Here is an 18,982-nt window from a genome sequence, read left to right as displayed (position 1 = left end):
GTGTAGCACCAAAACAAGCCGATTAACGTGTAAATATATAGCTTCACGCACACACTTACACTACTACAGGCCGATAGGCGGCCATTATGAGAATTGTCATCGTCTGTGACAGATCAGTTTGCGTCTCAATAAAATATTTTAAAATTGCCGTCGTGCGTTGTGTAAAAGTGTAAAAACGATACGATATAAGTATTTGTGGCCATATATGATTATTTAAGGTAGCGTATGTAAACTTCTCACCAAAAAAAGTGTGCGTGTTTCTTTACGCGCGATTGAAGTAAAACTTAATAATAATTAACTTTAGGAATAATCAAATTTACATTAAATAAAGCCGTGTTACCAACTAAGCACTCACGTATTAATCTGGTTTTTTATCCCATGTTGACGTTCCCCAGTGACGAATTAGTTCCATAAAGTCATTGAAGGCAAGTTCTACTACTTATTGCAATATTTCATCCAATAATGTGTTGTATTATACATATTGACATTTATATTTATAACAAACTGAGTACAAAGTTCATATTTATTTATTACTAGCTGACCCAACAAACGCCGTATTGCCATATAAAGTAATAAGAAAAAATGTATAATTAAATTAAAGTTTGTTCACCTCCTGTGAAAGATATAAATATTCTAATTAGTTATTTATTTTAAACTATTCTTTCAATTTGGTTTCTGAACGACGGGGACACATCAATAATAATATATTAATATTGACACACTTTTCACACAAATTGTCTTGCCCCAAGTTAAGCATATATAGCCTGTGTTATGGGTTACAAGACAATGATATATTTAATACAATATACTTACTTAAACATACATAAATTCATTTAAACATACATAAATACATTTAAATATCCATGACTCTGAAACAAACATCCATATTCATCATATAAATGCTTGCACCTACCGGGATTCGAACCCGGGACCTCTAGCTTAGTAGGTAGGATCGCTAACCACTCGGCTATACAGGTCGTCTAACAATGGAAAAACAAAGTTGTTGTTTTTATTTAATTCCGAGCATTTTCATATTTATTCACCTTTTAAACCTTCTCTGGACTTCCACAAATAATTCAAAACCAAAATTAGCCAAATCGGTCAAGCCGTTCTCCATTTTTAGTGAGACTAACGAACAGCAATTCATTTATATATATATAGATAGATTTATTGGAAAATCCAAAATACATTACTTGGGTAGTTTTCCAATAACAGAGCTTAATGCGACTCAGTGCCGCGCACATTGCAGAGTTGTACTAATGCATAAATATGGAACATGAATTAGTTTTAAAATGTACCACCAGAGTGCGTGTGTACTAAGTTCAGTGATGAAAAAAAATATTCATAGAGTAAGCAATCTAATCATCGAGTCAGTGATGAAATTTCGCTATCGGATCACCGTCACATAGCATACGACATCTTGACTTGCCTCGAAAAACAACTATATACGTTTAGGGATCCAAAGAAAACAAACTGGACTGTCTATAAAGAGAAACTCAGGAGTAATTTGGAGAATATCCCTAAGCGCATCAGAACCCTGGATGAGCTAGAGTTGGCAGTGAAAATAACCACGGATGGCATCACTGACGCCTACGAGGCTAGCTGCCCTCTCTCCTTACAACACTCAAACAGGAAAGTGCCTTGGTGGAATTCAAACTTGAACAAACTAAGGCAGAAATCCAGAAGGCTGTTTAACAGGGCTAAAAAAACCCAAGAATGGGAACCTTACAAAGAAGCCCTAACAGATTACAACAGAGAAGTTAGGAAGGCCAAACGAGCATCTTGGAAGAGGTTCTGCGAGGATATAACAAAAATTCCCCAAGGATCCCGAGTACACAAACTGCTCGCCAAGGACAAACCTAGCCAAATCGGCCTGCTTAAGAGACCAGATGGATCTTTTACAGCCGACGACGTAGAAAACGTAAGAGTACTGATGGCCCACCACTTTCCGGGAGCTACCTATCAACCAACTGTAGCAACGCCTACACAACGGCCTCTTGACGAGGACTGGCGTAGAGCGGCAAAGATAATCAGACCCCGGGATATAAGGTGCGCCATCAAGACTCTGAAACCCTACAAGTCAAGCGGTCTAGACAACATTTTTCCAGCGCTTCTTCAAAAAGGCCTGGATATCCTAGTACCGCTACTAGTCAAGATATACCGGGTAAGCTTTGCCTGGGGCTATCTTCCAGAGCAATGGACTAGGGCTAAAGTACTATTTATACCTAAGGCAGGCAGAAAGGACTACTCCCTGCCAAGCTCCTTCAGACCCATTAGCCTAACCTCCTTTCTCCTGAAGGTTATTGAGAAAGTCTTGGACAGACACATAAGAGAGCATGCTCTAAGCCTAAAGCCCATTCATAGTTCTCAACACGCCTACTGTAGAGGCAGGTCTACAGAAACGGCCCTTCTACAACTTGTGGATAGAGTCGAGAAGGCGTTACAAGACAAACAGATTGCACTTTGTGCGTTCCTAGACATTGAGGGCGCCTTTGACAATACCCCGACAGACACGCTGGTGAAGGGACTAATTAACAAAAATGTAGACTCCACCACTGTCAAATGGGTAAGGTCAATGCTCTCAAATCGCAAAGCTCTAATCTCCCTCCATGGGACATCACTGGAGCTATACACTACGCGAGGTTGCCCACAAGGTGGCGTTCTTTCGCCACTTCTATGGACACTAGCAGTAGACGAACTACTTAGTAAGCTGGCAGAACTCAGAATTGATGCACTAGGGTACGCAGACGACCTAGTTATTATCGTCAGAGGTTTCTGCCAAAGCTTACTAAGCTCTATACTGCAAAAGGCGCTAAACACCATCTCACAGTGGTGTACAGCCAACAAACTGTCAGTCAACGCAGGAAAGACTGTTATTGTGCCATTCACGAGGAAACGGAGACTTAACAAACTGAAGTCTCCCACCTTGAACGGCTCTACTTTGGAATTCTCAGCTGAGGTTAAGTATCTGGGAGTCACATTCGACCAGAAACTCACATGGAATTCTCACATCGACAAAGCCGTGAAAAAGGCTAAAACAACCTTGGGTGTATGTCGACGTCTGGTAGGGAGACATTGGGGAATGCGCCCCAAGATCCTCCTATGGCTATTCAAAGCAATTGTGAGACCAACAATCACATACGCCTCCATTGTGTGGTGGAACAAAGCCAACCAGAAAACAACTGCAGACAGACTAAATAGCCTGCAGAGACTTGCCTGTATGTTGGTAACCGGAGCCATGACGTCTTCTCCTGGTGCGGCCATTGAAGCAATGCTAAACCTACCGCCTCTTTCACTGTTCATACAGCAAGAGGCGAAGGCAAGCATGCTGAGGGCAATCGCCCAGGGGGGTTCATGTAACTGGATGTCGCAAACGCTTAGGACCTTAGAGGACTCAGTTATGCGAGACCACATATTAGGCATGTTACCTGATCAGATGATTCCACAATTAATCTCTGTTAAACACTATATCGTGGAACTACCTTCCAGGGACGACTGGATGAACAACAAAGTCACGTGGAAGGACGGGAGCCTCATGTGGTTCACCGATGGGTCCAAAATGGAAAATGAAGTCGGCTGTGGGGTCTATGGAGAACGCCCCAGGTTTAAATCCAGCACAAACCTGGGAAGCTTTACCTCCATATTTCAAGCAGAGGTGTACGCCATCCTGGAATGCGCGGAAACCAATATCCAAAAAGGCTACTTCAATCATAACATATACATTCACTCTGATAGTCAGGCAGCATTGTTGGCTTTAGACGCTGACTTGACGTCGTCTAAGTTAGTCAATAATTGCGTCGAATGCCTGAATTCATTAGGCATGAAAAACAGAGTGATTCTCAGATGGGTCCCAGGGCACGCCGGAATCATAGGCAATGAAATGGCCGATGAGCTCGCAAGAGCTGGGGCTAAAGCAGTCCGATATGGTCCGGAACCCATTTGTGGACTGCCAAAGAGCGCCATCCGACACACCCTGAGTAACCAATGTAAACAAGAAGCACTTAAACGCTGGAACAACTCTTCAGGTTTAAACCACTCTAAAGCACTGATAAGGGCATTCAACAGCAGCTATGCGAATGAAGCCCTATCATTGAACAGGAAAAATCTATGCATACTCACTAGGATGCTAACCGGGCACTGTCGCCTAAACAAGCACCTCAGTGTGGTCGGCATCAGAAGCGACAAGGCTTGCAGGTTCTGCCTTGAGGATGATGAAACACCTATTCATCTACTCTGCGACTGCGGCCCACTAATGCATAAGCGTAACACAATCTTTGGCAACTACTTCGTACCTCCAGATAGTGTTTGCAACACTCGCGTCAAGGAACTACTGCGGTTCGTAAAGGCGGTAGGGCTTGACGATGAGCTCTAGTATGAGTGGCGAACACAATAGTCCAATTCTGGACGCGGTGTTACTAGGAACCTTCTAGGACCAGGAAATAGCCACCCTCTTCAAATAATAATAATAATAAGCAATCTAATAATAAAATAAGATGTTGTCTTCTTCATGTTGATAAATATTTTCATTTCCACGAAAACATATATAATATCTGCTTCACTAAATGATTCGATCAAGCCAATGTTGACAAAAGTATATTTCTGTTCAATAAATTTGTGTATACTTTGGAATTCTAAACTGAAATTGTATTCACATTTTAAATGTGGTATAATATAAAATTTTACTATTTAATGTTTGCATATTCATTGGTTTTAGTTTTATTTATTTATTTATAGATAACAAGACCATCAGCTCAAACCAAAATACAATAAACGAAGAATAATATTTAAATCATTTTTCGGTAAATTTGTACCTTAATCAATGCTTACATTTCTTTTAACACAGTATGAATTAAGTTTTATTATTTCTAAAAACCTACGACGAAACGAAAGCATTCAAAATTTTTTCAACAATAAACAATATTGCTACCGATAGTAAATAAAATTTGGATCAATGCCAACTTATAGAAAAAACACACGTTAATTTTCTGCCACTGAGTTGGTATCTATTCTATGCATCACGCGAAAGCAGTAGGTACTTTTGAGAGTACTCGATTGTACGAAGCGTTGCTGTAGTTGGAACACTCAAGGTTGAGAGTTATTCATAATGGTCCGCTAACTTTAAACAGCCGCTTAGGAGTGTATTTTCTCATTCTGACTTAGGTCAATAGAAGAAGACAGTGTGAGAATTAGCAATGCTTTAAGTTAGCAGACTATTATGAATAAGGGGGTTAGTCTTTTACCAGTTCTCTGGTGTAGTAAATATTTCAAGATATCTTTTCTTAAAATTTGGACTATTTGTAAAAGTTGTAAGTATCATAAAATTGCATAGTTTTCTATTATATTTAAGCTTTCAAGTTGGCAGGATCAGAAGAAAACGCTGTCAAGGTAAAAGCTTAAGAGTTAAGATTCTTCTCAACGTAGATCTCAATGTTTTCAACGGAATAGAATTTTGACACATTTTTAAGTGTTCGAGTATTTTCGATTTGGGAACTGATCCAAATAGTTCTAATTAAATAAAAATAGCCAATGAGTGGCGATCATTAAGAGTATCACAAGTCGAAATAGTTATGCCAATTGGTGACAGGAACAGTTTTAGACACCTGTCGAATTTTATATCCGACTGCACTGCATATTATAGCGATGATAATAATAATATAACGGTTATTTTTCTATTCTTTCCTGTTTGCACTTTTGAGACTGCAGTAAAATTCAATATATTGACAATCAGATGTTATATATAAATAGCTGCCCCGACAGACGTTGTTCTGTAGATAGTAAAAAAAATTACTGTTTTATAGGAATTTGCCAATAATATTTCAAATCATCAAGAATTATTTCGTAAAAAATTCTCCCTGTTGTTATAATGAAATAGTTTCACAGCGGAACTGTCAAACCGTGCGTCACTAAATTCTCTCATAGAAAATATGTCCATACAAAACAATATTGAAAATAAAAATAATTATGGGTCCCAAATCGAAATAAAAACTATCCTATCTCTCAAGTTGGACCAAACTGCACTCCATGAAGTAATCCCTATTAAAATCCGTTCATTACTTTAGGAGTCCATCGCGGACAAACAACGTGTCACGTAATTTATATATATTAGATAACCAAACTGAAAATGTATTTGAATTTAAATTTCCCTTAGCGATATATTTATTAAGATTATTTGTGATATTTTAGTATAATGAAATAATAATAAATTAATTAATATGATGCCCAACTTTATATCCCTGCATTTACTTCCACTAACTAATAATTTTAGCAAAGGTCAAAATTTTTCCCAAAAACAGCTTTTACAACTATGAAGCTTAGATTAAGGTTTGGTCTCCACTGGGCTACAACTAGATACCGCAGGCGTAGCCGTAAAGTAAAACTAATAGTACGCCCAAGTGGGCGTACTCTAACCAGTCTCGAGCAATGTGTGACGTTGACGTGCCACATGTTGTGTTAAACTTTGCTAATAATTGAAACTAAAACGCCGGGTTCCGTAGTAAAACTTTGTAAAAATAAAACAGAAATAAGAATGACACTGAGATCACATTGACAGAAAGTATTTTGTATTTTATTAATTTCAATGTAAAATAACACCAAGCGTAGGTATATAAGTTACAAAATTTGAAAGATGTCATTGAGTGTCAAGACATTGTGTCAAGTGTCATTTTAGAAGTGGGAGAGTCACGCTGCCGTCTTATGACGTCAGCACAATCGGGCCAGACTCGTCCGGGTTACTTACCACACTCGCACAGAATACCGCGAAGACCGGAAGTAGCGGCCTATTGCCGCTATGTTTCGCATGGGTTAGTGTCGAGGACCGGTGGTCACCCCCCCCCCTTCCCCAACAAAGATTATGAAAGCGGTCCTTACGCCACAAGTTGGGATATCATCCCCACCATCTGGATGTGTGGTGGTCCTCCACAGTGCGGTTTTCAAGGAGGTTTCTTCCACGTAACACAAAGCTGTGGAATGAACTTCCTTGTGCGGTGTTTCCGGGACGATACGACATAGGAACCTTCAAAAAAGCGCGTACATCTTCCTTAAAGGCCGGCAACGCTCCTGTGATTCCTCTGGTGTTGCAGGAGATTGTGGGCGGCGGTGATCACTTAACAACAGGTGACCCGTACGCTCGTTTGTCCTCCTATTACATAAAAAAAAAAGATGCCACGCACACAAGCATCTTAACAAATACCCAATACACATTACAATATAAAGTTGCCGTAATAAAAAGCTATTGGGCTTCGGTAATGCGGTATCTGGTTGAAGCGCAGCGGAGACCAATCCTTAATCTAAGCTATGAAGCTATGGAAATTAAAAAAAAAACTATGTTTAAAAAAACCGACTTCAAAAACTGAAATGTACTTTTTACTTAGTTTGTGTTGTAAAATAAATAAATAGAATTGTCTATATGTATAATTCCTACACATTATTAGATGAAATATTGCAAAAAGTAGTTGTAGTAAAACTTGCCTTCAATGACTTTATGGAACTAATTCGTCACTGGGGAACGTCAACATGGGATATTATCCAGATTCATCATCAGTTTAATACACTTCTGTTACTTTCGCTAAATTAAATAGATGGTCCACCATTGCCAAAATCAAATGAAAATTTAAAAAAAACTTTATTCACTGTAAAACTTAAAGTTTTTAGTGCAAGTAAGGATGAAGTACAAAAGTTACAATAACAGTACAATGAGTATAACATTATTCATTTACAATAAATTTAGAAACATTATTCCCAACTATCTTTATCATTCAAATAATCTTTCATATAATAGGCCATAGATATTCAAATTCAAATTCAAATTCAAATATTTTTATTCAAAATAGGATGTGACATCACTTATTGAAAGTCAAAAACTACCACCCATTCCAAAATGAATGCCTCAGACCTGAGAAAAATGGGCGCGAGAAACTCAACGGGCATTTTTTTTTTCATCGAATAAATATGTTTACAAAGTAATATTGTACAATTAAAGTTATTACTTAATAGCCTGAGGGCGGTCACTCCATTCCCAATCTGTGGTATCATTAAGAAAGTCATTTATGTTATAGTAACCTTTACCACACAAACGTTTTTTAACAATTCTTTTGAATAACGTTATACTTTTGTTTTGAACATTTTCTGGGATCTTGTTGTAAAAGCATATACATCGCCCCACAAAAGACTTACTAACTCGACTTAGCCGAGTAGTAGGCATCATAAGTTTATGTCTGTTCCTGGTGTTAACATTATGGTTATGACAGTTTCTAGCAAATTCACTTATGTGCCTATGAACATACATTACATTATCAAGAATATATTGAGAAGCAACAGTCAAGATGTTAATTTCTTTAAATTTTACTCTCAATGATTCTTTAGGACATAGGTTATAAATGGCGCGAATAGCCCTCTTCTGCAGCACAAATATTGTATTAATATCGGCAGCATTTCCCCATAGCAATATACATAATATATTCATTTATTATTGACGATACATTTAAATTTTTTAAATGGTAAGTAACATTTTAATATCATTTGGGAGTTTATTATAAAATATATCACAATACACTTGAAAATATTTAACAATTTAACGGAGCCTAGTAGATGGAATTGAGAGTTTATGTTTGTTTCGAGTATTGACATTACGTAGGTACATCACTATTATTTTTCAATTGGCTAATATGCTTATGTTTAGTGTTAAGCAAACACCACCGCCGAGCAGTTCCGGATTAGCCCACAATCAAGTTAAGGCGAAGAGTAAGCAGAAAACACGCAAACATAGTGTTTTTAGACAAGTTTTGTGGTGAAAGTATAGCATTTCGAGCTATGAACACTACTTAATACTGTTACACATATCCGTAAGTCTTATTTGTTTGTTGCTAATGCTTGCTGTTGGTTATAGTTAACACTGCCTTTTTGAACAACCACTTTTCTTTGAAGTTAAACAAGTTTTTTGGCATGGCGTGACGCATTTTTTGGTATTTCTCTCAGAAAAGTTATTCTTATAGCTTGTACTTTTTTGTATAGGTTCATTTATTCAGATTAGTAGTGAATAACGAGGATTGTAAGCATATAAACTGATTTAGAAACCAAGAATTTTTAAAATATTGGCTTTGTTACATAGGTGGCGGGCCGGCAGCCGTGAACTCGTATCGCTCAAGGTCGCTGGCATTTAGTGTCGCCTTAAGCAATTGCATAGAAGATCATGTCACATGATCTTCAAACCTGTCTGTAGACATTATTTTTGTGGTTTTATATATATTACATAGAAATATTTTTTAGAAATCTATCAACGTATAATAATATAAATTAATATATTGTTATTACATTACTAGCTGACCCAGCAAACGTTGTATTGCCGATATTAAAATCACGATACAAAAGTAGCTGTTGATCGTAGATGGGTGAAAATATGAAGTTGTACTTATTTTTTAATGCTGACTCATAATCAAACAAATTTAAAAAAAAAATCAAAAAAAATTAAAAAGAATTTGGCGTGGACCACCCATTTAGGAGGATAAGAAATAGATGTTGTGAGATTGTCAGACCTACTCGAGATTAGTAAAATACATTTACGTATTGAAGACCCCGAAACGGGCCCATATGTCGGGCTCGGGTGTAAACACCCCCTACCGACTAAAAACCTCCTCTGTGCTGATAGCCCTGAAGGCTTTTACAGCGAAGCCGGGCGAGGGCCAGGCCGAAAATGTAGCTCACAGGCGCGGGGCGTCTCGGAAGGAGACTTGAACCTCGGACCGCCTGCTCACTAGGCTGGATGGAGAGAAGATCACTAACGATCTAATATATCTGTTAGTCCAGTGGACTCTAGGTTTGAAGAGACTAGGAGTTTAACTACAAACACCGCGACATGAGAATTATATATTAGATACATCAATATTTTATTTGCTTATTGCGTTTTTACACTATAGAAAGATTTATATCTACATACAAACAAACTAATTTATATAATATATACCTACATGCTGTTTTAAAAGAGTGGCAATGAATTTCTTGCCACTTTTTCTTATTAAAGCTCAACCTTTTCCGAAGTGGTGCTAAATGTATAAAGAAAAGAAACAATGATATGACATTCATAATTGATATTTCCTTGTACTTGTTCCTTCATGTAGGTACATGAATAAAGTGATTTTGATTTGATTTGACATACATATTATAAATTTTGAAAATTTTAATAATAATTTTCATTACATTTTTAATTTCCTGGCAAAGAGATTTATGATTAAAACATACCTAAAAAAGGGCTTACTAACAAATTTTCGTGTTAATGCTGGAGGATCGAGCTCGCTCAATGGGATCCCAAAATATTCCACAGACATTCCTGATACAGTATTAAATCTAATCTATTGTTCTTATTTCTTACATCATTATAATGAACTTAGTTATTTATGGACATAAAATCCATCTAACAATATCATACATAACAATTGTAACTAATTGGTAGCAAATTAGAGATGATTATATTATTATATCCGTTCTAAGAATCTTCTATTAATGTCAGGGTAAGACTATTATAAGAAAATTGTCTACTAACTAATAAATAATACTACATAACAGTAGGTACCTACGAAAATTAATTTTCGATAAATGTGTAATTCCATTAAATACATCACCGACAAAGCTGAGAAATCCACACAAATATCAAAATTTTCTAGAAATATCGTAACCAGAGCCAAAAAGGTTTGGTTTGAAAAAATATTCAGGTTATAGATAATTCTGCCGAAAGTATCCTTCCAAAGGTATTGCTATGGTAAATGATTTCCTATGTTCTTCAAGAATAATTTGTACAATTTCTAAGATGTACGGTGCACTATTTATGTTATGAGTGAATTAAACTAGGACACTATTTTGTAACGTGTAATTTAAATTTGTTAATAAATATTTTAGTAACAAAAATGGTACAAACAGTAGTGTGGATGTGAGCTTCTACCAAGTGAGGAACACATGTACCAGAAGGCCATGCTCTTTCAAATCAATAAATTATAACACAAGGTACCATAAATCGTAAATCAATTTAAAATAAAACATATCTAACAAAGATATTAAAGGAACAGGAGATCTCTGTGTTTGTTACTTTTCTTGAGGCACTACTTTTAACACGCTTTATATTAGCTTCACTTGTATGTATGTTTGTAACTCTTGACTCCTTTAGACGCGATTTTGACCCACTTTAAACGGCCAGATTTCATTCAAACTTTGTAGATTTATCGAGGGCCGATGACAATACACTAATTTGATAAGATTATTCCTTTATTCAATTTGGAAAATAAGATTTTTGCCAATTTAAATAATTTTTAAATAAATAAATTACTAATAAGCGCCATCTAGTAATGTATTGTAAAGTACAAAGGAACCGCGCAACATGTCAAGACAGTTCCACAAAATTATAGTAGCTATCTAATTCGTTTAGAAGCGAACAGATGGCGGTGAATTTGTATTTCACGCCATCTAGCAGCATTTTAATAAATTCTTAAGGCAATTATGAAATGATATCATGGAACGTACGCGTATATTAATGATTCTGTAATGATGAAGTAATGTTATTGTTTATGAAAAGATGGCGCTGTTTAAGTAATCTGTTTCCATTATAAATTATTAATGCGTGATTTAACTTAGCTAATTATTATAAGAGCTAGTTAATAAATAATAAAACGAAAAAAAAATATTTTTTATTTATTTATTTATTTATTTATTTATTTATTTAGATAATAATGTAATTAACCTCAAATCTATAAATGCACTCACAACAGTTTATTCAAATCAGTTTTATCACTAATATTCAATATATATAGATATACCAATAAATTATTAGTAAATACTATCAATATACTATCAAATTGATTTAATAAAAACACCAAATTAATATTTATTTATTCACACATTTGTTTAATTGTACTGTTACAAAACACGTGTTCTAAATATAAAAATTAAAAATACTAGAATATACAACTTGAACATAGTTATCGATTTTCATGCCACCTAGAACTAACTTGACGATGTAGAATGACAATGATGAATAATGAAAGGAGACAAGATGTAGAAAGAATGACAAGATGTAGAATTCAGGTGTTGGTGTGCGTATGCATCGTAAAAATTCACTCTCATAATTTTTCTCCATCGCGCCAAAAGAAGTATAACTTCAAAAAAGTGTGGGATGCTTTTTAAGATATTATTAAAATAATAATACACCCCACGCCTTTTTATAATGAAATATATTTTTGACACTATTTTCAATTTAAATTTATTAAAATTAATTTTTATTTTTTAGTTGAGGTTTATATAAAGCGTGTTTTTTAGTTTTTTAAACTATTATTTTTATGGAAAACGAGCGTATGGTATTAAGTTATCATCGCCGCCATTTTTTTCTATATTCACTTACATTTTTACATAATATCATGAAAGTATTCCATATTTCTACCTATTCGAAATATGTAGATGAAGAAGAAAAAAAAAGTGATAGCTGTCTGCCTGTCTATTGTCATGTCAGCTTTGATAGCTGACAGCTGTTGATCTTGATAGTTAGTCGGTAGTCCGAAGAAGTCGAGGTAATCAAATACCTATCATATTTGAAATCAAAAAGTCAGCTTTAGGTTCCCATAGTTTTGTACTTGAAAATGAAATCATTTTATTATTGTTATGTTGGGTGAATGCCGAATGGATGGATTTCGTATGACCTCATCGCCAACCTAATTATAACATTAGTCATTAGTTTTTATTTATGAGTTTTGATACTGTGATGTTTTATTAAGTGATTTTATAAGAATTTACAATGCAGCAGACAGCTTTTGATAATATATTCAACATTATCGGGGGTTTATCAGAAGGAAACGAAAAACCTATGAAGCATGGGTTTTACAATGCATTTGCTTTATTTGTTTTAGCAATATGCTGTGTAGCAGTGTATGTACTTTTTCTTATATTAGAGCCATTTTTCAAACCCTTATTTTGGGCATTACTTGTCGGCTCGCTTCTCCACCCATTTAAGTATAAGCTTTCAAAGAAAATCAAAACTTGGTTTGAAGACTTGGAGAAAAGAAACTCATCTGTAATAAGTGGTTTAATGTTTATACCTGTGAATGTGGTTAACTATGCCTCAGATACAGTTGGATATCAATTTAGAGAACATTATAAGGTAAATATTTTGTAATGAGTTTTATGTGAATTTAGAGAGCTACAGTTATTAAATATATGCATAAGTAGAAGGTGTTAGGTAGTAAAGCATTTTAAACATAGTATAGGCTTAATTCTGTTGAGTCCAATTTGATCATTCTTGGCTTGCAACATGCTTATGCATGTTCAATCATTAACTTGGTAAGTGTTTCACCTTGCTATGAATTCTTCAGTGAGGATCTAACCCCCAGCGCTTTGCCCAATAGACAACCACACATCCCAGTGGTATTTTTTGTGATGTTAAGTTACCGTAATTGTAAATATCCAATATATAGAAATGTATTATTAAGAGCTTCTTTGATCTTTCTCTATTTCCTTAAGACATGTCTGGTGTGCAAATTGCAAACAACAGCTAAATTAAGAATCTAATACTGAAAAGTAACTTGTTTCAAGTCCATCCTGATTAATTTCAAATTATTACCATAGATAATTTATGCATCTAGATAAAGCCTCTTGCTGTGAGACAACACATGACAACAGGCCAGGTTTATTACTTTAGTGTGTGTGTCTGTGTGACAGCTTAGTCTTACACTTGAGATATGCCATTCACCTTGTTTTAGTGTGCATGTGTTTGCTGAAAATAGAGTTTAACTGTTCCCCACTACTTATTTCTCAACATTTTCTCAGCTGTCAATCGATCTAGACATATAAATTATTAAAGATTATATAATTCTAAATGAATCAATTTTGGGAAAATAAATGCCTTTTATGCCTTTACTAACTTGCTGGTGTTCTATAAGTCTGTTGTGAAGTGACATGTTAAAGATGACTGTGTCATTTCTAGTGTCTTAGGTTCCTATAGTCCAATATGATCTAAATGAGCCCAAAATGGCCTAAATTGTAGCTGACATAATATATCTACAACAATATCATAATGCTGATCACCCATAGGCTTATAGATTTATTGTATACACTTCTATAATAAAGTCCCAGCCACTGTTCAGGCATTATCTATAAATAAATGTAAATGTTTTATAAAAAAATGGCTCTCTTGTAGATCCTATTACTCCACTGCTGAATATCTAAATGACCGGACAGCCTGGTATTAGATTGTGATTATTTTATAGTGATAGAAATGATTGTACAATATTGTATATTTTTATTGAAAAGAGCGCAAAAAAAGAATGCTGGGAGAGTTTCTTGCGCCGCTTCTTCTCTCTCAGAGCGCCATTTGTTTCCGCAGCGGTAGTAGTATCTAGTAGTTATTAGAAATGACATCAAAAAGAATTCTAAAGGAATCAATTTTGAGAAAATAAATGCCTTTTATGCCTTTTATTGGTGACTTAAACTTGGTGGCTCAAGATTAAAACAGTTGAAGACATGAAACTTCATTAGAATAAGGCAAGAGAGGATATAGGTCCTCATGAACATTATAAAATCTTGCTTATCTATTATGACTCTCTTTCTACTTCTCTCTCAAGCCAATCACTTCTTTGATATCAATTATGTTCTAAGGAGAGGAGACTTTCAGAAACACTTTAGTGAGTTCATGACTTCCTATTTCACTGGCTTCTTTTAGAGCTCAGGGTATGGCAAGACTGCCAAAAAATATGTGGAGATAATTTCATCAAACTATTATATCTATTTCTTAAATATAAATACCAACAATTACTAAGCAATTTGTTATGATTTTAAATTGATAACCCTCACTTCTAGGATTAATACACAAATAAATCAAATCAAATCAAAATCAGTTTATTCAAGTAGGTCACGAAAATGACACTTATGAATGTTAAAAAAAAAACAAATTTTTCTTATTGAATCTACCGCTACTTCGTAAAGGGTTGAGCTAATGAGAAGTAGCAAGAAACTCATTGCCACTCTTTTATATCAAGATTTACAGATCATTTCAATTACAATATAATATGTAAAATGATGCAACAAACACACTCAAACATCAAATAGTGAATGTCTTACATGAATAAGTCAAAAAAATAAATGTAAATTAATACAAAAGTTATTGAGTACAGTAGCTGCATCATCCACATACACCATAAATCAATAAAGGTATTCTGTGAGCGTTTTATAAGTGATTATAAATAAATAAACATGTATATATCCATACATAAAATTTGAAAACAAAGTTTATTGAATGATGCAGGGCTCGAACCCACAACCTCTAGTGTTCCATGCCACTGCTCTGCCAACTGAGCAAACCAATCGAGTGACATATCATCATCAAATCTTGTATGCTTTGTACAATTCTCAAACTTGGCAGAGCACTAGCACAGAACGATGAGGTCATAGGTTCGATCAGTCATAAAATTTTGTTTTCAAATTCTATTTGATAAATAATTAGTAATTACTATATAAATGATCTGAGATTTCTTTAGTGTTTATTCCGCCAATATTTGTCTTTAAACACTCGCCAAAATCTGGCACGAGACTCGTGTAGAGGCGAAACACATGTCAAATTGTTTATAGACAAATATTGGCGGAATTAACACTAAAGAAAACTCATATCATTTATATAATTATGGATTTTCGCAAAGTAACACCTACTTCAATACAATAATTACTACTTAAATATATATTTTCAGACTATAATTGGACTATTATCAGCAATATTTGTTTTGCCATGGCTGTACAACTCTATACCAAGAAGTATTTGCTGTTTGTTTTGGCAGTTTACAAACTTTATTAGTTTTTCAACTACTCTACTCATCAGCTTATGCACATCTTATATTGTAAGTATGTCCTTATATCTTTTAATGTTTATAATAATAACAAATGTGTTACTTACTTAAATAAATTTTCACAAATATGCCTACTGCTAATCTAACTTTTTACTTTTTTTTTAATTTTGGTTTTGATTCCATAATCTATATAAATAAAATGATAGATGTTTTCGTTTGTGCATGCATCATAGAAAAGTTACCAAATAGATTTAAATTAAATCTTCTAAATTTTATCCCTTAGACTTAAAATAAAGTTTAAAATAAAAAAGTTTTATGAAACAACAATTTTTATTTGCACTATTAGCTCAGTCATGTGTGTGTGCAGACAAAGTCATGGGTAACAGCTAGTATATATATTTTTTTCTACTACAATACAAAATGAAACGACTTGGATAAAAAAATAAAAAAGTATAAATGTGGTCTTTTAATATTTTATTAATGAGGTTACTTAGATACTTCACAGTTATTTTGTTGGTTAGTCACATATACTTCATACATATACATTTTGTCATTATTATACTATTAACCCAGTAAAATTTCAAATAAATTTATTATCAGAATGACCTAATTGATATTGTGATTAATAATATTTGACTACTTTTCGTCAATACATTCTAAAATCATTGGTTCATCATACACTTAAAATAGTTTTTATGCCTTAAAGTTACCCCCTATACTAGGGGTTTCTGAAGTGCCCGCCATAGACATAGTAGAGCATCAATGCTTCTTCACTCCGCAAAGGCTCTTGAATCCTATTTGAAAAGTTTGAAGAAGTAATTATTAAGATTGGGACAAGTTTATTGTCTAAGGTGTATTAATAGTACTTACTAGGTATGGAGAAATACTTGAGGGCTTATTCTTAAAATAGCACAATTGGACCCATTCCAGCACCATAAAGGAGAGCTTGTATAGAAATCTATGAGCAATAAATACAACCTGGAGCAACTTTTCCCTGACATACTAAATTACATAAAAAATAAACTGTTAAAAGCCAGAATTTCAAAAAACTGCAAAGATATCTAGGAAGTTGTACATATCCCTACAATATAATTACAAAATGGTTTTATATTTAAATGTCTTATTATTCAAATTAGACAAAAATATATTTTTATTTTACATCACACAAAGATTAAGCATTTATCAAAATGAAACAAAAACAGAACATAGAAACAAATAAAATTATATACAGCAAAAACTCTTCAAACGAATTATACTTAGTTTTAATTAGTACTTTTAATGAATTTTACTTTACTTTGAATGAATGAAATTTGAAATGAACTAATGACTTTAATTTTTTTATTTCTGAAAATTTGTTACATTTCTTTTTTTGCCAATTTACCGCTATATTTCTAAGTTTGACTAGAAGATTTGACTGGCCAATGTTCTACAGGTTGACCATGTAAATAACACTACATCATCATCAGCCGATAGACGTCCATTGCTGGACAAAGGCCTCCCCCAAAAGATTTCCAAGACAATCAGTCCTGCTCTGCCCTCAACCAACGTATTTCGACGTCCATCTTATGCTTATGTACTATGTCTTCCGGTATAATAAAAAAAGATATTATATAAATAAAACTACATATTATTTAAAAATTATATTCCTATTGCAGCAATTTTTGTACCTACCTATTCAATTCATAAGTTATGCCTGTTTTATATTTTTGTGCCCATCAGTATTAATGAGTATTTGTAGTATCATGGTAATGATATAATCTATATTATTAAAGTCAAATTGATTAAATTGATTTCAGACTCTCACAATAGCCCTAGCCTATATAATTAGTGTTTACACTCTATGGAGTCCAAACCGGGCTGGAATATTTCAAGTGACGTCACATATATTGTGGTTGGTTGTCGTGAGTTTCTTGGCAAGTCTAGCAGGAACGTACAAAGTGTACATGTTTGTATTGCTGCAAGTGTTTTGTGTGATTGGCTTTGTACTTGAAGTGTTACATGTGCACAAAGATTTGGTGAATAAAGGTATATTGAAATTTTCTTATTTATTAGTCAATATTTTACATAATATTAATTATTGTAAGACTTATTGTTTACCTCTGAAACTGTAAGGTATCATGGATGGCAGAGATCACCTACTTTATTACAGCATGCATGTTATTAATTCTTGTAGTGTATCCTTTTTTTCTTGCGATAAATAATACTATGCAGGCGGTCCCAACATTTGTTCGCTAATATAAAAATATGCTAGGGTTGTCACAAACACTTAATAATAATGATGTAATAATATTGACACATTCTAACTACACAAATTATCTTGCCCAAAACTAGGCCTGTACTATGGGTACCAGACAGTGATATATTTAAAACAATATACTTACTTAAACAAACATACATACATAAAATAAACATCTATAACTCGAAAACAAACATTCATAATCATCATATAATTGATTGCACCTACCGGAATTTGAACCCGGAACCTCTAGTAGGCAGGTTCACAAACCACTGGGCTACAGGGGTCATCTTGAACTTCATAATAGATGTTCACATACAGCATGTGTGATACACAGATTTTAAGTTTAAAAGTATCTACTTATATCAAATTTGTGTTGTGTCAACATCAATAAAATCACTTGCAGCTGATTTCGTGTACATACAAGTACCGGTACGCAATGGCAGGCCTGTCTCAATCCCCGTGTAGCTATCCAAATCGTAAGTACGTGCGGCGGCCTCTACAGAGTAAGCCAGCCAGTAGGGACTCACGTAGTGATGGGTAGGACACGATTTGAAAATGAGTTTGTAAGAGTAGCCTCTTTTTTGCACTGAGGCAGTACAATGTCCTACTTCAAATGAGGCGAGGCGTACTGGAGCGAGGCGACACTTTTGAAGTTACGAGTACTACAAATATGACATTTGATGTTATTGCAGTCGGAACGAACGACATAGTAATGTTATTATGTAGGTAAATAAAAAATATAATTTTAAGTATAGGTAAATATATAATAAAAAATTTATTTAATAAACTGTGATTTTAATGTATTACAAAAAATAAGATATTCCATTTAACAAAATTTAATTTTTATTTATTTATTGTGCAGTGTTGTGTTTTGTAGCATGCCACTCGCTCCCTCACTCTCTCACAGTACACAAGTGCACACTATAGTGTTACAGAG

At 34.3% G+C, this 18,982-nt stretch overlaps 2 protein-coding genes across 4 annotated transcripts in view; one reads left to right on the top strand and one right to left on the bottom strand.

The window, feature by feature from the left end:
- LOC126972325 (uncharacterized) overlaps positions 1-18,982 on the bottom strand; it is a 768,748-nt gene that overhangs the window by 431,433 nt on the left and 318,333 nt on the right. The gene's annotated exons all lie outside the window — the stretch shown is intronic.
- Positions 12,577-18,982, top strand: part of LOC126972330 (transmembrane protein 245) — a 47,334-nt gene continuing 40,928 nt past the window's right edge. For all 3 annotated transcript variants that reach the window (XM_050819005.1, XM_050819004.1, XM_050819006.1), the window contains exons 1-3: positions 12,577-13,132; positions 15,711-15,857; positions 17,603-17,831. In XM_050819005.1, the coding sequence (XP_050674962.1) occupies positions 12,770-13,132; positions 15,711-15,857; positions 17,603-17,831 (739 nt within the window). In that variant the 5' untranslated portion in view covers positions 12,577-12,769. The remainder of the gene's footprint in view (positions 13,133-15,710; positions 15,858-17,602; positions 17,832-18,982) is intronic.

The sequence above is a fragment of the Leptidea sinapis genome, chromosome 26 (assembly GCF_905404315.1).
Source record: "Leptidea sinapis chromosome 26, ilLepSina1.1, whole genome shotgun sequence".
NCBI classification, from domain to species: Eukaryota; Metazoa; Arthropoda; class Insecta; order Lepidoptera; family Pieridae; genus Leptidea; species Leptidea sinapis.
The sequence above is the reverse complement of the archived record's forward strand: the minus strand, read 5'-3'. Positions and strand labels throughout refer to the sequence as shown.